A 24,887-nucleotide genomic window follows, 5' to 3' on the forward strand; every position below is an offset into this window, starting at 1 on the left:
CTCAATAATCTCCAGATTCGATTTACCTTCTGAATATGTTCTGCTCACAAATCTCCCATCAGTTTTCTTGGCATAAGGATGACATGTGTTGAAACTTTCCTAATCCTTTATGTAACTTATATATAATTATTGTTTTTTAAAAATCTGGTATTTGTTGTGTGAAAATACTCTTTTTAGGCAGGTATATATGGATGTAAAGCAGTTAATTTTTTTTGTTTGTTTATTCAGTGAATGACACTCAGTCCTCCTTGGCAGAAGATTGTGGAGTTTCCATCTACTGACGAAAATATTCTGCAGAACTTGTCAAATCTTTGAAACTTGGAATATATTGCTTTCATAATATGAAGTTTATTGCCTATCTGAAGTGTCTAATTTTTCAAGTTTGTAAGTTTATTAAGTGGTTTTAACATTGGGTGTTTTTTGTTGTTTGTTTTGACTCTGAAAAGACCATTTAAGGAAAAGCTGAATTCTATTAAAACATTTGAGGCGTGTTTGTACGCTACTATTTCAAGTATCAGCATTTACAATGTGGTGGTGGTGTCAGGATTGGGGCTACAGTGTCACTACTATGTATTTAGAGAGAGGAGCACTTTTATTCTAAAAAGTTGGATTGCATTCACTTTTCCGAAGGATTATCCACTGTGAAAACAGAAGAGTGGCCAAAAGTGCAGAGGCAGCTTAAAACAGTCATTTGTTCCTTTTTAATTTTAAGTGAATTTAGTTTGAAAAGCATGATAATTAATACAGGCTGCTTTGTCTTACCTCCGGATAAAGATGGGTCAGGTAAAAAATAGAATGGCCAATGCAAAAAACGGTGAAGAGTTCCTTAAAATGCTTTCATTTACTATTAACATAAACATACACTTTTTAAATAAATATTTGGGGGCTGAATTATCACAAAATTATACAAATTTTTTTTTTTTTTTTTTTTTTTTTTTACAATTCTATATACAGAATGTATCAGAAAACAGACTTTAAACTCACAGGATTAGAGCTATACATATATTCTCACATTCTGAAAAATAACATTTTCAGAAATAACTCCACAGAAAAGTTTTTAAATGTAAAAATTGGATTTGAATAGTATATTTTAAATGACTGACTACAGAAATCAGATGGGTAAAACTGAAAAACAGGACTAAACTTTTGGACTATTGATTCAGTACACAGTTTTCTGTATGTGGTTTTTGAAGTAGTTAAGGCAAGAAGTGTCAGATGCTTTAGAAATAAATAACCAACGGATCACTGACCTTAAAGACTGATGTACAGCAGTTTTTTTTAAAAACAAAGCTGAAAGTGGTTAGAACAGATTGAATTAATGCAGAAGATAGAAAGACTCAAACATTCTCAGGACCAAATTAAACTAACAACAAAAAGGTTCATGGACTTATTAGTTAGTTCTATACCCAAGGGATAACGAAACAGGAGTAAAAGTCCATGTTAAAGAGCATGAAACCAGCAGTCTATGTTGTGGCCGTTGCTTTTCTCTCGGAAGCAGAAAGAAAGAACCAGCTATGAAACCATCTATAAGTTGCACTTCGCGGTGCCAGTTCCTAAGACAAAAATATATGAAACCTTAGAAGAGGAACGACTGTGCACAGGAGAGGCTTGGGTGAAGTGAGCATCTTGCTTCATTCTGAAAAGCTGACTCCTTTGAATTTAAGGCATGTGTTCATTCCAGTGCTAAGTTTCTTCTGCAAAGATGTAGTTTAAGTTGTATTTCTAGACACTTAAGTGAACTTTGAGGGCCACTATTTATAAATGGCATTCATAATTCTACTACAGCAATGGGAAACAGGGCTTAAGTGGTTTGGTTCAGCCGTTTTACAAGTCGGTAACATGCTAACATTGGATATTTTCTGCCACTTAATAAACAGTGCCTGGAAACACACTGAAGAGTTTAAGGTTGCCTTTCAGCTGCTGGGATTTCTGGGCAAGCTAAGGTTGACTGTAGATTAAGTTATCCAACAAATGTTTAAAATGAACCACTGTCAAAAAGCATCACCACAAGGGAGCGAGTTGCTGGCGGTGCCCGAAGTCTCAGGTGACAGACTGAGGAGCTTAGATACAGCACAAACATGTAAATCTCTGGGTTAAAAAACAAAACAAAACAAAACAAAAAAACCCACCACCACCACAGGGCCAACTCCTCATGACCTGTCTTGGTCACTCACCTCCCCTTCGCTGATGGTGGTATAATATAAACACAGTGGCTGTGGGAGGACTACCTGCACTCAACGTGAGCGAAGTGCTGGAGCTGACAGTCACAGGCTGGCTTCTCAGCTGGCCACGTGGAGGAACAGAGCTGCTGTGGAAGCACTTTTGTCCTATAGGGTTCACTTGCTTAAGGTTAGAATTAGCGTTTCTACCTGTACTAATGGAAATGGGATTTCTCTGTAGCCAAAAGCCGGCAAGCCTTGGCTCAGAAGGAACATCTGAAACTGCAAGAGGCTGAAGACAGGGCAGGGGGAGAGGGTGGTTCAGGGGAATATAATTTATTGAATGGCTTTTAATGATCTACACAGATAGAAATTTAGTATTAGTGTACTCTAAAATTTGACTTCATTTAGGAGAATCCACCGATGTGAATATGATCTTATGTTTGAAGCTTCTTCATGCCTTAATCAGTCCTTCAGACACAGCTACTGCTCGGTACTCAGTCACCCGTCAGGCTCTCTGATGCCATTCAGCCGTTTTCTGTTGTTAGTATTTACAAGGTGTTGGGCATACAAAATAGATCAGGAATCTTCATGTCTGGTCAAACCAAACTTCCAGAAACCTGAAGGGGTCTATAATGCTACAAAGATAACACATTAAAATAAAAATTCATAGGACCGATAGAGCATCTTCAACTTTATCACACTTAGAAAAATATATTTTTAAATAGCAATCTACATAATCTCCAATCTTCAGGAAACTACAGACAGGCTAAACAGCAAATTCCTGAACGGCAAGTACTGATCTTTGGCAGCGTTAAAGTGAATAGGGATAAAGGTCTAAGTGAAGCCCTAATCCACCAACAAGGAATTTTAATGGACAAGTTTACAAGTGGACCTGTATTCATTCTTTTTGGAAGTCAGCCTATGGGGTGGCATACATCAGATTAGTTAATTTTTCCAGTAGAAAAAAAAAAAGCTATAAAAATTTTATTTCAAGAGCTACTAAGTTGTTTAACTTGGTAAATGTGACCTTGAACACTTCAGTGTTTGTTATATCACATCTTCAAATACTCAGTATGCTCTCCCAGTTAACTACTATCGCCTAAAACTTTAATTTGTACACCACTGGAAATGACTTCATTGTACTACTTTTTCATTAATGAAGCTATAATTGTGTTTCAGTTTTTCAGCTTAGAGGCTAGGACTTCTGAACAGAAAAGGATCGACAGCTCAGAAATGAAAATGTAGTGATCATATACTACTAACTTTGGATTTATTCCTGAATGTAAAACTGCCAGGAGGAAAATGTCCTTTATAAAAAGAGGTTTCTGGGTGCTTTAAGTAGCATTCTATTCTCAGTAAAGCTTGTGTGTATCTCCTTGGGGAAAACAATGTTTGCCTTTTAAAAACTGTGATCCTCTAGGGTGTGTTTCATCTCCTCATGTAAACCACAAGGATAAAATAAGTCATTAAATAATGAACCTTGGAAATAAAATATAAATTCTAAAAAAGAAAACATTTTGGTAAAGAGAGGATGAAAATGACACAAGTCGAGTTTTTAAGGTTGTTTTTGAGAAGTGCTGTCTCTTGAACGTCCCTAGCAGCCCTGCCAAGTTTGCACACACTCCCAGAATGGGGGGCTGGCTTTCACGGAGTACGTACTCAACCCCTTCTGGAAGTAACTATCTGGCAGTGAATGGATTATGGACAGTTAGCCAGTGCATACAGCAAACAGTCTGAACTTATCTGTCTTCTATTGTGATGACTCTGGGCATTTGTCCCTGTTACAACCCTAAATTAGCACCACTTGCCCACGCAAGGTTTGGTTCTGTTTTTTTGTTGTTCCTCTTCTGTAATTCTGGACTCTCGAGGCTGTTCGTTACATGGAGTCTACTCAGCATCCATAGCTTTCAGTGAGGCATATGTACACACTTCCAGACAAATAAACTGCAATCCAAAAAAAAAGTGAGTTCATTATATTTCTAGATTTTCAGAAATTTAATGAGCTTTCAAATCATACCTATGTAAAATTTTTCATTAACTCCTTTTATTTTGTACTTCCATAGTTTGCACCTCCACCCCCAGGCAGCCACCCTGTTATCTACCTTACATGTTGCTGACTCAGAGTCTACAATATACTGATGCGAAATCTCTTACTACCTCATGAGAGATGGTCTGCTCTTTTTTGGGCTGAGAAAGCTACCAACCTGCAGTCATCCCCTCCAGCACTGATGACATGTCGATCACCGCTGGTAAATCGAATATTTGTCACATGAGGTGAATGACCCAAGAACCTTTTGTGCTTTGCCTGAAAAGCAATGAGAAACAAAAGGGCTAATCACAGCTTTATTAGGATAGTTTGCAAAGATGGGGTTACCTGCAGGCATGGGGAGATAATCTCTAAAAGCTTTTATTTTTATTTCAGAGTAAGGGATTAGTAAATTTCAAAAAACATTTTAGGAACCTGTATTAAAAAATGTCTCCAAAATCAGGAGACAGTAACATATTTAGCTATTAAATTATGGGGAAAGAGGTACTAATCTAAGTTGCTAGTAAAACTACATAAAAAAATTAAAGCAGACTTACAAATTTTTCAGGACACGGGAAGTCAAATAACTTAACCATGCCAAAGTCATCTCCTGTCACAAGGCTGATTCCTGAATGAGATACGCAGGCACAGTTGACATTGGCTTTCTCAGCGTGTCTGGACCAGATTCCCATGACTTCATCCCCTAGAATACTAGAGGGAAGGAATAAAAGAAAATCCATCATAGCAAACAGATGAATTACCAAAAAAGTTTTTTGGTAATTCGTCTCTACATCTCTACTTAATATGTGATTTAAAATTAAAAGATGCTTATGCTTTAGGAATTTAAGTTTTAAAAATTAAAAAATTGGCTTCTCATGGTTACCTGTTATACAGCAAACTTAAAAGGTCCCATTTCTAATAGCTTCAAGATGGCATTTAGATAATGCAATTGCTTCATAGTACCCAGTACGTGGTTTTATTGCCTATGATTAAGCCTCGTGTTAAGGAAAATATCAGGGCATCTTTAAAGGCTTTTAACCTTGATAAAAGCATGCGAGTGTGTTCAGTGAAGAGGAATCCCAGCTGAGCCCATCGTTCTTTCTTAGGAAGAACTCAAGATAGGTAATAAACTTAAAACTCAATTACTACTCCCCAGCGGGATGGCTCTATTCAGAAGTAGGATTTTCCAGTCTTCCTGACTGACCTTTGGTCCTTACCTAGTCCACGTAGCCCAAGTGATCCTGTCCATGGTGGCGTGGTCCATGACGGGTTTTCCTGAAGGCACTTCATAGACCTGCCGTTTATAGCAACCAGTGGAGACCTTTTGTGGTATTAAAATGGGACGAGAATTCCATTACGTGACTGACATCAGAAGGCCATGGGATGCTAGCAAAATGTGCTCTTTGATTTACATTTCTAACATTAACAACGACTACAAATGTCTGTTAGAAAAAAATGGAGAGGAGGACTGATGGGGATAGGCTGTTAATGCAGAAACAGTGAAGCATAAAAAAGCAAGAACTTGGAAAGCTCTGGAACTCCAGTGTTTTCAGGAAGTTCTTGCCCAACGTGGGGCTTGGACTTCAAGACCCCAAGATCAAGAATCACAATAATAGGCCTCCTCAGCCAGACGCCCCTGGGCTGGTTGGTTGTTTTGAAAGGTTTTAAGTCCTCCCTCCACACCCAACGTGGAGCTCAAACTCACAACTAGGAGATCAAGAGTTGCATGCTCTGCCGACTGAGCCAGCCAGGCATCCCTAAAACTTAAGAGGTTTTATTTTTTAAAGATTTTATTTATTCATGGGAGAGACAGAGGCAGAGACTCACAGGCAGAGGGAGAAGCAGGCTCCCTGCAGGGAGGCCAATGGGGGACTTGATCCCAGGACCCCAGGGTCATGCCCTGAGCTGAAGGCGTGCTCTACCACCAAGCCACCTGTGTAGGCCCCAAAGTTAGCAGGTTTTTTTAATATATATATACATGTATTTTTTATTGGTGTTCAATTTGCCAACATCTAGAATAACACCCAGTGCTCATCCCATCAAGTGCCCCCCTCAGTGCCCGTCACCCAGTCGCCCCACCCACCTCCCTTTCTACCACCCCTAGTTCGTTGAAGTTAGGAGTTTTAAACGCCTCCACTGACAGTCTAGGAACCTAGTGTGGACTGGGTTTATAGCGTCGGTACTGTACCTGGAGATGTCTGCTATCTGCAGAGAAGTCCATCTGAATGACAAAACTGGGAATGTCTCTGCAGTAGCTGATTCTGTTAAGGGTGGGGCCCAATGTTAGGTCGTAAAAGTCCACCGAGTTCTCACTAGAGCCAACGGCCAGAAACCGGGAATCTGGACTAAATCTGGAGAGGTAATAAAAACATGACAGACGCATCAGATCACATGGAATTGTATAACGTTTCAGACCAGTGACTTGCTTGCTTTCTTCCACCTTTCAAAATGGGTGTGCTCTAGCCTCACATAGATTCATCTGACACCGCTGATTGTGTATACGGAGAGAATATAGTATGTGTTACATAAAACAAAAATCTTATATTTTCCTTCAATTTTAGGTAGCTCCTGAATTTACATCTGATTTCTTTAAAAATAAGTTTTGAGCTTGTTAAGCTCAAAGTAGCTTATAAGCTACTAATAAATACGTAACTCTTAAGTTACACAACACCGAATTTACCAAGGTAGGTAAACTGGTATCTGGACACCTGGTATCTTCACAGCAAAAACACAGACCAGCTTCATTCAACTCAGGTTAGCAGGGGAAGGGACACTACCTGAAGCTTAGAGGTTATCGTAAGACACATATGTGTCTTGTGGTCATGGGAAATAGGGGACAATTCAGTTGAGCTTCTTTAGGGAAACTGGGGGCCTGTAAGAGGTTTATATATTAAAATTTTGAGGAAGGTTTCATATGTAAAAGAGTTTTACTAATGAGTGCAAGCTTTTGACAGAACGGGATTCACTAACTGATCTTGACCACACCGAAGTACTCAGTAAATGGCAGCCACTGTCTCAATGAACTTAGGCACTGGACCAGAAAGGATCAAGAAAGGGCTTATTTTTAGTTTAGTTTTTTTTTTTTTAAGATTTTATTTATTCAGGGATCCCTGGGTGGCGCAGCGGTTTGGCGCCTGCCTTTGGCCCAGGGCGCGATCCTGAAGACCCGGGATCGAATCCCACATCGGGCTCCCAGTGCATGGAGCCTGCTTCTCCCTCTGCCTGTGTCTCTGCCTCTCTCTCTTTCTCTCTCTGTGACTATCATAAATAAATAAAAATTAAAAAAAAAAAGATTTTATTTATTCATGAGAGAGACACTGAGGCAGAGACACAGGAAGAAGCAGGCTCCCTATGGGAAGCCCAATGCGGGACTCGATCCCAGGACCCAGGAATCATGACCTGAGCTGAAAGCAGACGCTCAACCGCTGAGCCACCCAGGCGTGCCCCCCATCCCCGCTTTTTTTTTCTTCTTAAATTTTATTTTCGAGAGAGAGCAAGCAAGTGAGCAGGAGAGGAGCAGAGGGAGATAGAAACTCCAGCAGACTCCCTGCTGAGCGTGGAACCCAGTGCAGGGCTGGATCCCAGGCCCTGACATACAACCTGACCTGAAACCAAGGGTTGGACACTTAACCGACTGAGCCACCCAGGTGCCCCTAGGTTCAAGTAAAGTTTAGTTTGATTCAGACTTGGGTACAGATGTTTGATGAGTATTAATTTTTTTTTAAAGATTTTATTTATTTGAGAAAGAGTTGGGATGGGCAGAGGGAGAGAGAGAAACAGGCTCCCTGCTGAGGGAGCCCAACGAGGGGCTGCATCCCAGGACCCCAGGATCACGACCTGAGCCAAAGTCAGATGCTTGACCCAACTGAGCCACCAGGGTGGTGCCCTGACGTGTACTGACGAAATGAGTGATTATATATTCCATTGAGAGCTGGGGTTATAACTTTAGTTTCCAGGCTGACAACTCAGGATGAATGGCTCTCCTTAGTACAGTGGACATATTCTTGGAAGGACATGTTCTGTGGTACTTACTCCAGATATTCCCTGAATTCATGTGGCACTGTGGTTGGTGTCACTGGGTTGATAATTTTAGCAAGCAGTAAATAAGTATAAAAGAGCCACATTTCAGGGTCCAATTTCTGATGTCTTTAAATGCGACAGGCATTAAGGACCTGTTTTAAAATGTAACCTGGGTCATTTAAGAACATATATACTAAAAATTCTATTCCATTTGTTGACTAACCTGATATCATGGATTGCACATCGTCTGTCTCTCTTCTTTCCCCATATTTTTAGAGAGCTCACCAGTAAAATAATAAATTCTCCATTTTTCATTCCAATAGCCACCATATCCCCTTCAGGGCTGTAGCACACGGTACGAGCAGCATGTCCCAAATTCACTTTGTTTAACATCTTCTGCATAAGAACCAAGAGTTATAGAGAACTACATTAAATAGAGTGCTTAAAGTAAACCGGTTTCTCTTCAAAATTCTCAATATAATTCTCAAATAGTTCTTCACATGTTAACAATTTAGGACTTCCATGCTCCTTTAGAAATTATAACTGTAAGAAAGAAAACTCTGTACCTACTTTATCAGCAATATCCCAGAGTCTCACTGTCCCATCTTCTGCAGCAGAAAGGAAAAAATCTCTGGAAGGATGTGTCACCAGTCCCCATATGGGTCCATCCACATGGCCATTAACTAAGATATTACATGCTGCATTTTTCTCTCCAACTTCAATTATCTCAGCGTTCCTTGTCCCAACTAGGATCTTGCCCTGAAACACAAATGGGACCCAATACATTTACTGTGATACAAAATCGCTTTCAATAACAGGAAGGACCCTACTGACCTCCTTTCAGAGAACTTTCTGCTTTGCATAATCTAGTAGCAAGCCAGTCATTAGCTCATGTGGTTTTCTTTGACCAGAGGCAACCTGCAGGAGCACTGGGCTGGGCTGTATGTCAGAGTCCAGGCTCTAAGATAATACACCTGACTTTTCTAGTCAAAGTTTTGACTTTGATTCTATTTTATCTGAAGATCTCCAAAGAGGTGTAAGTGCACTGGGATACAGGAAGAAGTACTGGATTTTAGTTAAAAAGTAAGTATAAATAAAGGTAAGCTTGACTAATAAATATATGGACTGAGGGTAATACATGTATATGATTTATAAATATGCTTATTGCAAGTACATGCATGAGCCAAATTTTTTTAAAGGAACGGATGTTTAAAAAAAAACAAAACCAACCAGAGGGGGGTGCCTGGCTGGCTCAGTTGGCAGAGCAAACGACTCGATGTCGGGGGTCATGAGTTTAAGCCCCACATTGGGGGTAGAGTACTTTAAAAAAAAAACAAAAAAAACCAAAAAGAAAACAAAAAGATAGCTGCTCTAATCAAAATGAGTCAACTGGCAAGAAAATTTCCTTCTGCCCTCCACAGTTGAATTGGCAGATTCAAGAACTATGGAGGTAAATCGACTTTAGGCAGAAGTGCAGCTTCCTGCCGTCTGCCTGGTGCCGGTGTGGACCACACGGCAAGCAGCGGAGGCAGAGGCCAGCCAGCAAGCAGACTCATCCTTAGATTTCATCAAGTTCCAAAGGGTGAGACAACCCCAAGAATAACTGTCCTCTACTTCCTGCTGCACCATAATGGCTCAAGGAACATCTTACTTTGCCTCTGCACACAGAACGAACACAATCAGTGACTTGTCCTGTCTCGAGCCTGAAAGCACGGCATCGCCTCAGCTCCTGATCCCACAGTTTGACTGCTCCTCCTTCTTTCGACCTAATAACAACCCAAACCAAAAGGAGCATTTGTTATTAGCTATTCCAAATAATTTTTGAAATCCTGAATTATAAGCAGAATAGTGAAAAAAAAGGCCATGATATTCACTTTTTATAGCAATTTTAAGATACACTGTATTCCAGTTATCATGTTTAAGCAGATTTTACTTTACTTTTACTTCATTTTCCTGACATGAGCATAATCTTATTTAGCTCCCACCTCCCATATGATTAAGGCAATGTGTAAAATGATGTATAGCGTTAACATGATAATGAGAACGTGAGCCTAGATATGCGATCAGAGATGCTACAGCCACGGCTGAAACCCGCACTGAAAGTGCGCAGAGAGGTGCGGGCTGCAGGGCTGCGGGGACCCCAGCGCCAGAGCAATATGGAAAAGACAGGATACAACCCACTTATGGTTTTTCACTTGGAAGAACTGAAAAGGGTACAACTTTATTTTCTGTAAGATGAACTGTTTTGTCTCAGGACAAAAACATGCCTGTGCACCGCAAGAGTCTTCCTTCACGTGGGAGACAAGAGCTGCTACATTTGTGTTTCATATATGTGTCTCCACTCAATCCTGACTGGAAAGGTTCTTACTTCTTGGACATGGAAACACCGCATTTACTGGAAAGGACTATGTTGGCAGAAAAATCTATTCTAAGTATTTAGCTCCTCAGAGGTTTTCAAAGCGAAACTCAGAAAAAGGCCTTTCCTCAGACTTAAATTTTGAAGCCTTGTATTACATGATTTTTTTAAATTATTTATTTATTTATGATAGTCAGAGAGAGAGAGAGAGAGGCAGAGACACAGGCAGAGGGAGAAGCAGGCTCCATGCACCGGGAGCCCAACGTGGGACTCGACCCCGGGTCTCCAGGATCGCGCCCTGGGCCAAAGGCAGGCGCCAAACCGCTGCGCCACCCAGGGATCCCGTATTACATGATTTTATGTAACAAGTTTGCCTCAAGGAAAAGCAAACAAGGCATTTAGTTTGTAGCACCCCCTCGTCCTCTTCTGAGGCGGCAAGCAGTAGGCACCCTGCCCATCAGTGTCCGTTTGGACAAAAGACAAGACAGAGGGCAGCCAAGGTGCATCCTGTGTTTGAGGGCAAAATTCTTCCAGCAAATACTTGTACAGGATACAGACATTAAGATCAGCTCTCTGCCTGCACCATAACTACCTCGGAGAAATTCTCAGCCTGATTGTTGGGGTCTAGGCTTCTCCACAACATGAAAAAAAATTTCAAGTGACTTTGGACCACAAATTAATAATCAATACGGCAGCATGTAGGAGGCAATAAAGGCGAAGCACAGGAGGAAGAAGTTCAGATAGGACAACGTGTCTGGCCTAGAAAACACTGGAATAACGAACTGCAAACCCCAGGCAGCCCCCGACGCACAAATGCACGCACAGTGAGGCCATGCACAGGAGGAGGACTCACGGCCTTTCCTTGCCGCCGGTCACGATGAGTCCGTCCCGCAGGGTGGTGTACATGGCAAACACGGGCCCGTTGTGAGCTCTGGCCACGATCCTACACAGTATGTGATCTTTCCACACACAGACATCTCCACTGATGGTACCTGTAAACGTCAAGTTATTCTGAAAAGGAGTGGGGAAGGGGGAGACAGACTCATCAAAAGTTCAAATAGAGATGAAACAGACGCAATTCTCTACTGTAGCAGGGCCTACCTCCCAGACGGCACGGTGGGGCGAGGCTGGGGCCACAGTGGGCCGGAGCCAGAAAACCCCAACTCGAGGCCTGGCTTCGTCAGGGCCTGCTGTCCTCCTCTGCTGCAAATTCACTGGCCTAGCCTCCTTGCACAAGCCTTGGCACTTCTAGAAGAATCAGCTTTTTCACGCTGATAAAGCTTGAGGGAGTTCAGCTCTCTGTCCCTTAAGTCTAAAATATTATCATTCTGGTTTATATGGTCCCTGTGGGCTGCTTCCCTCCAGCTGCCCAAGGAATAATGTGCAGTCATTAGTAATGGGGAGTGCAAAGAAGGGTAGGAAGTGAAAATAACTTTCCATGAGATCTGATAAAGTATTTTGTCACAGAAAGTAAAACCATAAATAGAGCAAAGTTGTGGGAATTTTTAGATTTGACTAATTCATGAAGTTACATATATAAAATTAACATTTGCCATGACTTCTTAAAATCAAAATAGCAAAGTCAGTGAGATACAAAATAAGATAAATTGGATAAGTACCAAAAGTAATAGAGCTTCAGATCATTCTGAGAATTGCAATTCTGATCTAGTTCATTTATGTGGAGACTGGAGAAATTAAATTCTGCATATTTGCTATTTTCATCCATTTCAGTTTCACTTTTAGAGCAACTGGTACAAGATCTTTCACCAGAAACAGCATGGAGAGAAGCGTTAGGAAAATTTTGAATTACAACAAAACAAAGATTTTCTTTAATCTTTTTGAAAATATTATATAGTTGGTATGTTTATTTCCCTACAACAATTTTTTTAAAGTTAGTCTCTACCCAGGATGTGTGGCTGGAACTCTGGACCCTGTGATCATGAGTCCCAGGCTCTACCGACAGAACTAGCCAGGGTCCCTCCCTACAACAATTTAATGTGACTTCAAATTCCTCAGCATTTACGTATTTTCTTTGTACTTCATATTTGGATGACAATAATGACAGTTGTCATCTGGAAGCATCATAATCCATGCCTTATCTGCAATTAGAAAGTAAGTGCTTCAGGTGTAAATACCAGTATTTTACTTCCCTTGCTCTTTTACGGCCCCGAGCCAAACAAGATGCCCAAAAAGACCTAAATTGGACATCAACCCATCTCAGTAAACACTCTGACTGCACTGCTGCTTCAAACATGAGTGAATTATGACTAATATTTTACTCTTCAAGTTTATTTTCTTTTGGGAATGGGCAACTGGCTACATAAGGAATTTTATACATGAAGAAAGTTAATCTACACGGACAAATTAAATGTCAGAAGCATTTGAATATGCGAGTTCTTCTTCTGGAAAGGAATTACTGATCTTATATAATGAACGCCCAAAATGTTTAATAGAAGTTTGACATGGTATGACCAAAGTTTTCAATATTTCCCCCCTCAAAAATGTGTGCTTAAAGGTTCTAAAAGTATAATTTTCTTCATGTATTACGTACCCAGATAAACACGTTAGTAAGGAAATCCACTTAGGTTTCTGATGCACCAAAGGATTTAAAAAGCCTGGCCAGGGCGCAGGGTATTAGAGGAAAGAGATGTGGATTGTGAACCACCAGCCCAGATGGGATGGAGGAGGGGAGGGACAGCTCTCTCTAGAACACTCCCTGTGAAGGCCAGGAACTGTGTTCTCTTTCCTCCTCGGTGAGCGGTGAGTGCACCGGCCCAGAGCACTTCCAACTATGTGCTAAGCAGTGAATTAAGATGATAGCAAAAAAGGAAATCCTAAACCCAAGTACCACCTTACATAGTAGAAAATTACATTTCTTGATTCATCTTTCCATATTCTGACAAATCTCTAGGATTATGAGGCACTACCAGGAGGGCAGAAATTTTAGGAGATTTAGGGTGACAGTTACAAGATTAAGGAAGGCTTTTAAGAATGCCAATGGCCTAAAGACTCAAATATTTCATTATAATTCTTCTCCCTCATTAATGTTCTCTCCCACTCCCAGATTTCTGAAAGTATCAGATTACTTCTATCAGTACAGGAAGGTGAAAGCATGCATGACCAGGACGTATGCAACAATTAGTGGGTCCCAATGCCACTGAACGAGGTTATGGTGGCTTATCTATCTAAAGTAAGTAAACCCAAAGTAGTCCAATTTCCGTAATTCTGAGATACACTAGCACAGGCATTTCAAGAGACATACTGCACCAAATGCCACAGCGAGCATGGTCTGCATCCGGGCATCCTCCACTGCGCTCAGGAGCCCTTTTTTGCTAAGAAGAGCCCTTCCGGCCAGTGTCCAGAACTTCACGTGTTTGACTCCCACAGAGACAAACTGGGAATCTGAATCTGGTCGGAATTCTGCCACAAAAATACGTTGGTTGTGACCAGCTCTGCTGGCAATTTTGGCACCTGACAAAAAAGAGACAACAGAATTATCAAGGTTAGTATAGGAAGCTAATTGTTACAAGATTAAGCAGTTATTCATATAGTTCAAAAACCAAATACTTCTAAGGGGGCATGTCCCTTGCACGGCTACCAGCAATCACAGGACAACTGCCTGGGGAGAGGGTCCTTTCACATATTTTCTCAAGGGATATGTGTGTCAATGGGAGCTTTATTATCACAGAAGGGCCATCCTTGATTTTGGGAATCACAGCTTACCTTCTTCTGTGTGGCTCTGTGAACTTCACTTTTTATGGCAGCTATATATATAACTGAAGAGTTTTGTCTAAAGTGCAAGTAATATTACCTTATTGATCTTTATTGTCACTTACAATATACTTCATTTCTGATCTTATTACCCTCCATAACAAATCAAACAATAATTAGCAAAGAGACTTACATATGGTTTCTTACTGAAAAGAGAGAGCAGTAAATCATGTGTAGTATTAATAACTTTCATTAATTTATGTTTTGTGAGCTTCTTTCACTGAGTTTTTAAAGTGGAACATACCAACAGTAACATCAACTGTGTACTGTGTATTGTGTAGGGCTGAAATGAAAAATGATTTCAATCACCAAGTTTAGGCAAATATTAGAGAATGCACATTACCCTAGTATTCTTATTTTTAAAAATTATGAAGGAAAAAAGAACCCTACCTTCCTGCCATCTCCAAATGGTAATAGTATGTTCTGGGTCTAGCCCCACAGACAGCAAGAGTTTGCCAGTAGCACTGAAGCTGACTGAACACACGCCCTTTGAATGGTAGCATCTCAGTATAGATAAAGTCTGCTTGTTCACTGCATCCCAGATGTGGATGGAAGGAGCTGTAGCTAAATAAACATAAAATCCAAAAGTTGTATTATGCCTATTATAAATGTTTCCATTTCCGTAGCTGATGCATATTTTCTGAAACATGGAAAAGTCTGTACCAAACGAAGACTGTGTACTTAAAAATAGCTCAAAACTAAGACCCCCCCCCCAAAAGAAACAGATTCATAAACACAAAGAGCTGATAGTTGCTAGAAGGTAGGGTGGTAGGGGGATGGACAAGATGGGGGAAGGGGTGGAAGACAGAGGCTCCTGGTTAGGAGTAAATCATGGGATGAAAGACAACATGGGGAGCAGGGTCAGTGGTGCTGTAATGGCATGGCATGCCGGTGACAGGTGTCAGCCACACTCATGGTGAGCACACAACGTATTGTCCAGTCATGATACCATATGCCTGAAACTTGTGTAACACAATGTGTCAACTATACCTCAATTAAAAAAAATAAATAAAAGTAAAGAAAAAAAAAGAAAGAGGAAGGAAAGGAAAAAGTACAGGGTACTTATTCAGGCAATAGTTCAAATTGCACTTTTGAGAAAATAACACTTAAACAAGAAAATAAGGCAATCACAAACCTTAAACTACTAAAAAATAATGCACGTTTTACATGTGTTAAATCTTTATGTAATTATGTGGAGAAATATACAAATATACAATAATTAAAAATCAGATTATATTCAATTATCTGCTATCTTTGTTACTGAACATTAGTTATAATGTTATTCAATATCTTATGTTATTTGAAGGAGAGATGAAAAGCAAGCATAAATTGAGAAAGGCAGCGGGTAGGACTCACCTGAATAGATATGAAAAGAAATTTTCAACCATATAGACAGAGATTTGGTAAAAAGCTAAGTTCATATCACTTTATAAGACAGTGTTGTTTTTTAAAAACAGGATTTCAGGGAAGAAATAACACTGCTTATCTTTTATTTTTATTTATTTTATTTATTTTTCAAGATTTTTTTTTATTAAAAGAAAAATTGTTTTAGTAGGCTCTACACCCAACATGGGGCTTGAACTCATGACCCCAAGATCAAGAATTGCAAATTCTACTGACTGAGCCAGCCAGGCACCCCAACACTTTATTTTTAGGTAATCTCTACACCCAACATGGGATATGAATTCAACCCTGAGATCAAGAGTCACATGCTCTACCAGGTGCCCCCCAAATGGCTAATCTTTTAAAAAACTGTATTTGTTGCTATTCGTCTTGTGTAGCCCATTTCTACTCTTTAAAAAATTTTCCCAGTTATCTGTATTTTCTAAGTAAAAATATCAGGGCTTTGTATTATCCTTTCTTCATGAACTACAGCCTATAAAAATGAACAGATAAGTCAATTTGGCAGCTAATTCAGTTTCATAACATAGGTACTTTTATTTAAAATTTAAGATTTTATTTATTTGAGAGAGAGAGAGAACACAGAAGGAGAGGGGGACGCAGACTCCCAACTGTGCAGGAAGCCTGATGTGGGGCTCTATCCCAGGACCCGGGGATCATGATCAGAGCTAAAGGCAGATGCTTAACGACTGAGCCACTCAGGTGCCCCAGAAGTACTTTTAGTAAAATAATCAAACTACTAAAGTATGTTTGTTTCAAATTATAAATCTGCTACAAATATTGCCAAAATAGAGACAATTTAGTTTCCAAAGAAAATACTGTGATCAATTTAGACTATACTGTATATACCATCTACAATTTATAGTATACAATGTTAAATCTGAGAGCTCTTCAAAGTAATTAAAATACATTAAACCAGGGATTTCAAGTCATTAAGTAAAAATTGTTCAAAGATTTCTACAACTGTAAAAAATAGAAACTGTATGGAAATAGACTTAAAAGCTTACCATATGGGGTGCCTGGGTGGCTCAGTCAGTTAAGTATTTGGCTCTTTATTGCAGCTTGGGTCATGATCTCAGGGTTTTGAGATCAAACTGCCTGCCAGGCTCCACACTCAGCACGGACTCGGCTTGGAATCCTCTCCCTCTGCCCGTCCCCTGCTTGTGCATGCACTCTCTCTCTTTCTCAAATAAACTAAAAAAGTTTATCATATAATAAAATAGGGTATTTGTGCATGTAAAAATGAACATAATAACTTAAGTACTGAACTAAAATTAGAATGTTCCTTATTCAATATAAAAGTCAAAGAATATGAGGGACTGGCAAACTTAATATGTAGCATTGACAGTAACCATGGAACTATGGAAAGAGTCCAGATGTCCTTTGACAGATGAATTTATAAAGAAGATGCGGTATAGATACACAATGGAATATTAGCCATCAAAAGAATGAAATCTTGCCATTTTTAACAATGTGGATGAAGCTAGAAAGTATTATGCTTAGTGAAATTAAAGACAAATCCCATATGATTTCACTCATGTGGAATTTAAGAAACAAAACAAATGAACATTTGGGAAGGAAACAAAAGGGAGGCAAACCATACTAGACTTAACTATAGAGAACAAACTAAAGATCGCTGGGGGTGAGGAGCGAGATATGCTAGACGGGTGGTGGGGATTAAGGCAGGCACATGTTGGGATGGGCACTGGGTGTTGTATATAAGTGATGAATCTCTAAATTCTACTCCTGAAACCAATATTACACTGTTATGTTAACTAGAACTTAAACACTTGAAAAAAATGTAAACATGTACTAGGGCAGTCTATAATTTTTTGCCAGTAATAAATATTATATAGGTCTTCTATAATACAGAAACACTTTTACGTGTTCATAAAAAGCAACCCTGAGCAATCCATATACTTTATTTGCCTAAATGTGATGAGGTAGATAATGGATTTTCAAGAAACATCACTCAGTTTTGTCTCCAAATTTCATATATCACAAATTACCAAAACCTTCATTTATTTAAACTCTACATAGCAAGTAATCTTAAGGAAGTTGAGCTACTGAGCTTTTCAAACTTTCATAGAAAGTTAAATGAGATGGTAAGGAGCATATACGTAAAATTTATGTTTTAAAACATGACCATGACCATGTCATGGGACTGCTACTATCCAAACTGTTCTGAACTTGTATCAGTAACAGGATTTAAGATTTAAGTCACCGCAAACTTTCAACGTCTTTTCTAACTTACTGAAGAAGGATTAAGTTAGGGGGCACCTGGGTGGCTCGTGGCTCAGTTGGGTAAGCACCTGCCTTCAGCTCAGGTCATGATCCCGGGGTCTTGGGATTGAACTCCATGCTCAGTGGGATCCTGCTTCTCACTATGCTCCTACCCCTGCTCATGCTTTCTCTCTCTCTCTCAAATAAAATCTTTTAATATTTTTTATTTTTAAAAAAGATTTTATTTATGTATTCATGAGAGACACAGAGAGAGAGGCAGGGACACAGGCAGAGGGAGAAGCAGGCTCTATGCAGGGAGCCCAATATGGGACTTGATCCCAGGACCCCCGGAGTCACGCACTGGGAAGAAGGCAAATGTCCAACTGCTGAGCCACCCAGGCGTCCTGAATCCTTTTTTTTTTTTTTTTAAGAGAAAGATTAAATGATGTTCATTAAGTACATTTTATTTCCTCCTATGATTCAAAAATGGTCATTCATGATACTGGAGTAGCACAGACCCTGTTCACTCTCTTCCCTTTCCAACGCGCCACCAGCTAATGGGTGCACCTCTAAGCTTCACTTCTAGGCAGATGTGTTTTCCATGAAGTCAGTCGGGCCCTAAGTCACACACAGCTGGCAGAGCCAACAGAGGTGTGGTATCTTCAGGATCCATTTCTGTTCTTCCTCCTATTATATCAAGCTCTCTCTGGAAAATCAATCCCACTGACTTTATCAGCATTCCTAAACTCTAAGTCTCTGGTACAGAGATGCTGTAAGGTCTCTTTCAATTACTAATTGGAGTTTACAAGAATCAAAGTTTTATTTTATTTTATTTTTTTAAATTTTTATTTATTTATGATAGTCACACACAGAGAGAGAGAGAGAGAGAGGCAGAGACACAGGCAGAGGGAGAAGCAGGCTCCATGCACCGGGAGCCTGACGTGGGATTTGATCCCGGGTCTCCAGGATCGCGCCCTGGGCCAAAGGCAGGCGCTAAACCGCTGCGCCACCCAGGGATCCCAGAATCAAAGTTTTAAAGGATATATTCTTTGTCCGTCCTTTACCTTGCCTTTGGTGCAGCCTAATAAAAACTGTATTTTAAAACAAGACTTTAACATGAGCCATTAAGTGCACCAACTGTATTTCACACTTTAGTTTCTGTGGTGGACAGCTCTGCTGCATATCCACCATTCATTACCTCCTTCCTTCTTAATAAAGCTATACTTCTATTCAGGAATCCATTCCTCCCGTAAGTAGAGCAAGTGATTCAGGGGAAAGACACTGCCGGCTCAGAGGATTAGTCTAAGCCCCTTGTAATAACATCCCCTGTGCCCTCAAGCCCCCACGCTCCATTCCCCACTGCCCATCTCCAGCAGGGAGATTTAGTTCAGTGACCCAGACTCAGCCCATCAGCACATGGTATTATTCCCCAGGTGTTTTCTTAGTACAGGGTTTGCTTGGGGCCTTCAAATGACTCAATGAGACTAAAGGAAGGACTTTTAGCTCATGGTTCTGAAAAGGGTGTTCATCCTTTTCCCCCTAAATGAAAGCAAAGAAGCCTATAACTTGAACTGGCACTGGCAATTCTCTTCTGACCACAAATGCAACCAGCCTTAGGGCTAATAAATTCCCTTATATTCTGTCACAGATGGCACATGGAAGACCAACTAAAGTCCCTTAATGGACAACTGCCTATTATGACAAATGGTAACTATGAGGGTGGGGGTAGTTCTCGTTCTTCAAATCCTCTTAAGGACCAAATGTCAAAATCTTAGCACTGCCTTAGGTACACTAAGGAAAAAACTTTGTCAGACAAAAGATATCCCCTTACTGTCTACTCAAAAGACATGTAATGTATTCAAATGTGATTATATCACATATTTTCTAATAGATATTACATTCCCACATTCCAAAGTGACTTCAAAACTTTAGCTCCCACCTTCCTCACCATCTCCTCACTCTCAGCTATTAAAGAAAATAGAGCTTCCTTATTTTCCCACTCCCGCCCCCAAACCCACCAGTCTTCTTGTCTTCCCTTTAATCTTTATGTCTGTGAATACTTTCTTCCCGCCCACTGTTTCTCCGTAAGTATTCCCCGATCTCGCTGAGCCAGCTGCTCAAGCGAAAAATTAACAGCCTTGCTTCTTCACTTTCTGTCAGGCCCTCACATCCAATTCTTCCAAAAGGACCACTGGGCTTTACCTTCAAAATATAATCCCATCTTTTTCTTTTTTTTTTTTAAATCATATTACCACCTCAGATCACGTTAGCTTTAAAAGTTTACTTATTGCCTCTCTCCCTCTGGAGCTGAGGTCTGCAAACTTTTTCTGTAAAGAGTCAGAAACATGGGATGCCCAGGGGGCTCAGTGGTTGAGCCTCTGCCTTCGGCTCAGGGTGTGATCCCAGGGTCCTGGAATCCTGCCCCACATGAAGCTCCCTGCTCATCACGGAGCCTGTCTCTCCCTCTCCCTCTGCCTGCCATATCTCCCTCTCTCTCTCTCTGTTAAATAAATAAATAAATAAAACCTTAAAAAAGTCAGAGTTTTTTATCCTTAAAATCAATTGCAAATGTTTGCCCATAATAAAATCACACATTTCAACTTTGAAAATGTCTCATGTAGATAGTTACTGACAAGTTTGAATATTAATCTACAAGTACATGATGTTAACTGTCAATCACCTGGAAAGCATTTAGAGCATTCTTTTAGGGTCTTGTCTTGGTATCTGGCTTTTAGCACGTATTACATTGCAGAATAATCATCATAAACCGAAGGTTAGGTGCAAGTTCTTCAGTTTCAGTTAAGCCAATTTTTGAAATATGGACATTTTCTTTGCATTTGCATCAAGATCTGAAAAGTGCTGCTGGCACTATAGTTTAAGGCCAGAAAATACATTTGCTATAAATGGGATTTGCACTTCTTGTTCTAAAGTTTGATGGCATGAGACCTGTATCATGCAGGGTGGCATTACTTGGGATTAAAACACTAGCCACCATCAATGAGTTTCTTGTAGGTGTAAGTTTCACTGGAATTGTAACTTCCAGTTGTTACAGTGATTGTAGTTTCCTTGTAATTTCAGGTGGAATTCATTAAGAAACATTACTAAGTATGTAGCAAAAAACTAATTTTCAAGGCCATTCAGAGATGGACAGCACTACTTTTCTCATTCAGAAAAATTTCAGTCTTGGCTCTAGCTCCTAAAATTGCAATAATGCTATTACTAAACCACTAAACTGCTGTAGGATAGGACAAGTCAGGATACTCAGCTTCTATGTCTAAAATAAATTCATGGAACTCATGTGGGTTAAATCTCTGTGAACAAATGACATTCACTGTTGATTCTCGATGACAAATTGAGGTTGTCACTAATACATGATACACTGAAATGTTTTCCAAAAACTACCTGTTGATGGATAGCACAACAAATAACCACAGGCTTTAAACACCTCAAATTTCCACCAGCTTTGAACATGTAACCAACTATTCCTTTCTCTGCTCCAGCTCCACATGTATTTCCACCACCATCAGTTGTCATGTATCTTAGCAGATTCCACTTCAGATTGTCCTGAATTAATGTTTTCTTAACTTCTCTGAAAATATTATCTTTTGGAGTTGTTCATAGAGGCCAAGTCTTCAGTCACTTCAAAGGCACAGATTCCTTAAGTTAGCGATGTCATATGTCAATGTGTCAGGAACTACGGGAAACCATTCAGCGTTATCGGCCTTGTTGGGGGTCTTGTTTTTAATTGACTGAGGCTGTTCCCAATACCCTCAACTCTTTTAGCAACAATTCTTACCAGAAAGCTAATAGTTTTAAACAAGTTTATTTTCTTTGGACATGTGTTCACTGCAATAAAAAATTATTTATTTATTTATTTATTTTAAATTATTTATTTATTTATTTATGATAGTCACACAGAGAGAGAGAGAGGAAGAGACATAGGCAGAGGGAGAAGCAGGCTCCAGGCACCGGGAGCCCGATGTGGGATTCGATCCCCGGTCTCCAGGATCGCGCCCTGGGCCAAAGGCAGGCGCTAAACCGCTGCGCCACCCAGGGATCCCTCAAAAATAATCTAATTACTCATAGCCAGTAAACAGCTTCCCTTGACTAACAAATGAGCCATTCAGAAACTCTGGTTGCAAGCTTATTTTATTTTTTGTTTTTGTCAAGAAATTCTGGTATGATGAGATAATCTCACAAATATTCTTTTAAATTTTTAATTTTTTTCTGACTGTTGGTTTCCTGTGAGCTGGGAATCCTGTGATAAAGCTTAGTGTGAAAATATTAACATATATTGTATTCTCTTAGCACAGCTACCGTGTCAATGCATGACAAACATGTTTACCACGTTAATTGGATAACAATATAATCCACATTTTACTGTGCCTTAAAAGTGTGACTTTCAAAGTCCGCTTTCCCTTTTTGCCTTGTTTTGACCCGATGGATATACACTGGTTAAACAGCAAAACACAAGGCTGTGGTGTAGCTTGAAACCTCCCAAGTTATAACGGCATCACTGCACTCTAGGTGTGTTGAGCAGCAGGGCAAAGCAATGAGAGCATCTTGTGTGCCTCTCGTGCAGTCTCTCCACACTGCTGGAGCACAAAAAGCTGCCACAAACCACATGGAATGAGTCTGGCTGTGTCTAATAGAACTTTATCTATGGAGACTGAAATTTGAATTTCATATAATTTTCATGTGCTCTGAGTTTTTCTTTTGATTTCTCCCAACTGTCTAACTTAGTAAAAACTATACCTAGCTCATGGGCTATACAAAAACAGACAGTGGGCCAGATTTGGCCCAAGGGCTATAGTCTGCCAACCCATGCTCTTGAACATAACCAAGGGAGCAAAAAGATTCCCTGTTGTATCAGATAAATTTGTAGTTTAACAATTAAATTACAAAATGAAACTTTATCCTGGAGGAGAGAGAGATAGATACAAATCATGGGGAAATATTTTTGCATTAAACTGCTATTTTTACTATATTATGTAAACTGAAAATTGGGTTGAAAAAGCCTACTGAATACCTAAAAACAATGCACACATTATCTAGCAGCTTTTTAGAATCACAAAACTATGGTCAGGATAAGAGAAAGTTATTTTTAAATCTTTAAGTGATCTATTGATCTACTGTGTAATAAATGTAATGATATGTAAAAATAACAAAAATTTTGCTTTTAGGCAATACAATCTATTGATTCATATTTAAGATTAATTTACACCCATTTGCACTCTTAGCAGCTATATGGTATTAGCAAGTGATTACCTACCGTGAAGGATTCTTTCAATAATTAAATAAGTAATACATGTAAAGTACTTACAATAGTGCTGCTGGTATACTAAAAAGGTCAAAGTATATTAGTTTTAAAGATAAACAATTACTATTGTTATTGCAGATAGGGCTCAGTATCATGATGTTAAAATGATGCATTTTTCCAAAATAGTTTCAAGTATCTTATGATTCTATAAAAATTTGGGCTATCATTAGTAAACAATATAAGTAGAACAGAAAATGATGAATTTTCCTTACCTGACATGTCTGCCAAATCACCTAAAATGGAAAAGCAGCAGAAAAATAATCCTCCATAAATAACACAAATACTTAAAAAAGTAAAATTTATAAAAATTCGATTATCACAAAATAATTTTTATATAACATATCATAGTCATATGCAAAATGAATCTTATGTTAAATTGAGTAAACTGTAAGTGAAGCCATTTGCTTCAATTACACATATATATTAAAATTTCATGTATAGGATCTTTCATTCTTTGGATAAAAAACTATTTTCTTTGTATTTGATGACTGACTTGAAATTTTATTTTATTTTTTAATTTTTTTACTTGAAATTTGAACAACTTAAAGATAATATATTGACATTATTTAAATGATACAACTCTTGTTTTAGTTTACAAAATGCCTTGTTAATAGACTGAAGTTTTAATGCATCTCTGCTTGGTCCTAAGAGTCCAAGATTCTAGCCAAGGGAAAAAAAAGTTTGCATGTAACTGGCTAAAATGCCACAAAAGCAAATATTTCCTCTGTGACCTATATGATTTTGAACAAAGAGAGCCATAAACATTTTAGGCAGTGTTTTGAGTCTTGCAGGTATTATACAAGCTTGGCAGGCAAACTAACTACTGATTCATTTCTCTTTGGATTTAGAAGAGAAAAAGTCCCTCACTCTTCGGTCTTCTCTTCAGTCTATCTTATAATTCATTAGCCGTCAGTAAAAATTTTCTGTATCTATTCTGTGGAAGAGTATAGCGGGGCAAGACATTGGGCTGCATATATGATCTAAAATTCACCTGGACTTTGACTTGGAAGGACAGAGAGTGGAGGATAATTAGCGATTCCACATTTCATTTTGAAAAGAGTTGCTTTTCAAAATAAAACAAAATACAAATCATTAAGTTGTACACCTGAAACTACTATGTTACATGTCATTTATATCTCAATAAAAAAAAAGGAGAACAGGGTCAAAGTTCATGAAAGATTATATTTGTGACCATATTTCTTAATCAAAAGAGAAAACTACAAGGGTGGCCCGAGTGGCTCAGCAGTTTAGTGCCGCTTTCAGCCCAGGGCCTGATCCTGGAGACCCAGGATGGAGTCCTGCATTGGGCTCCCTGCATGGAGCCTGCTTCTCCCTCTGCCTGTGTCTCTACCTCTCTCTCTTTCTCTGTGTGTCTCTCATGAATAAATAAATAAAATCTTAAAAAAAAAAAAGAGAGAAAACTACAGCACTATTAAACAAAATTGCTTAACAAAGGGAGAGAGGGGGAAAGAAAAGGAGCAAAGCTGGGACATGGAAGAATCTTGCCTTCTAGAATCATATTCATATGCAAATTCCATTTACACAGAGATTTTTATCCTTTTTTGGTAAGCTGCTTGGATCTCCAGCATCTAGAATAATGCCTTGTGC

The 24,887-nt window shown here is 39.3% G+C and overlaps 2 protein-coding genes across 18 annotated transcripts in view; one reads left to right on the top strand and one right to left on the bottom strand.

Annotated features, from left to right (window-relative positions):
- ZC3H14 (zinc finger CCCH-type containing 14) overlaps positions 1-1,891 on the top strand; it is a 54,355-nt gene extending 52,464 nt beyond the window's left edge. For 4 of the 5 annotated variants that reach the window (XM_072839633.1, XM_072839635.1, XM_072839632.1 and 1 more), the window contains one exon: positions 229-511. In XM_072839633.1, coding sequence (XP_072695734.1) covers positions 229-235 — 7 coding nt within the window. In that variant the 3' untranslated portion in view covers positions 236-511. Of the gene's footprint in view, positions 1-228 lie in introns of all 5 variants that reach the window. The other variant, XM_072839636.1, reaches the window with a different exon arrangement.
- EML5 (EMAP like 5) overlaps positions 301-24,887 on the bottom strand; it is a 182,900-nt gene continuing 158,313 nt past the window's right edge. For 7 of the 13 annotated variants that reach the window (XM_072839627.1, XM_072839626.1, XM_072839623.1 and 4 more), the window contains 12 exons: positions 23,492-23,512; positions 14,726-14,899; positions 13,827-14,035; positions 11,418-11,575; positions 9,860-9,974; positions 8,779-8,967; positions 8,432-8,604; positions 6,377-6,539; positions 5,406-5,509; positions 4,746-4,899; positions 4,367-4,467; positions 301-4,106 (listed from right to left, as the gene is read on the bottom strand). In XM_072839627.1, coding sequence (XP_072695728.1) covers positions 4,070-4,106; positions 4,367-4,467; positions 4,746-4,899; positions 5,406-5,509; positions 6,377-6,539; positions 8,432-8,604; positions 8,779-8,967; positions 9,860-9,974; positions 11,418-11,575; positions 13,827-14,035; positions 14,726-14,899; positions 23,492-23,512 — 1,598 coding nt within the window. In that variant the 3' untranslated portion in view covers positions 301-4,069. Of the gene's footprint in view, positions 4,107-4,366; positions 4,468-4,745; positions 4,900-5,405; positions 5,510-6,376; positions 6,540-8,431; positions 8,605-8,778; positions 8,968-9,859; positions 9,975-11,387; positions 11,576-12,183; positions 12,325-13,826; positions 14,036-14,725; positions 14,900-23,491; positions 23,513-24,887 lie in introns of those variants that run through there. The other 6 variants (XR_012037050.1, XM_072839624.1, XR_012037051.1 and 3 more) reach the window with 6 other exon arrangements.

The sequence above is a fragment of the Canis lupus genome, chromosome 9 (assembly GCF_048164855.1).
Source record: "Canis lupus baileyi chromosome 9, mCanLup2.hap1, whole genome shotgun sequence".
Taxonomy (NCBI): Eukaryota; Metazoa; Chordata; class Mammalia; order Carnivora; family Canidae; genus Canis; species Canis lupus.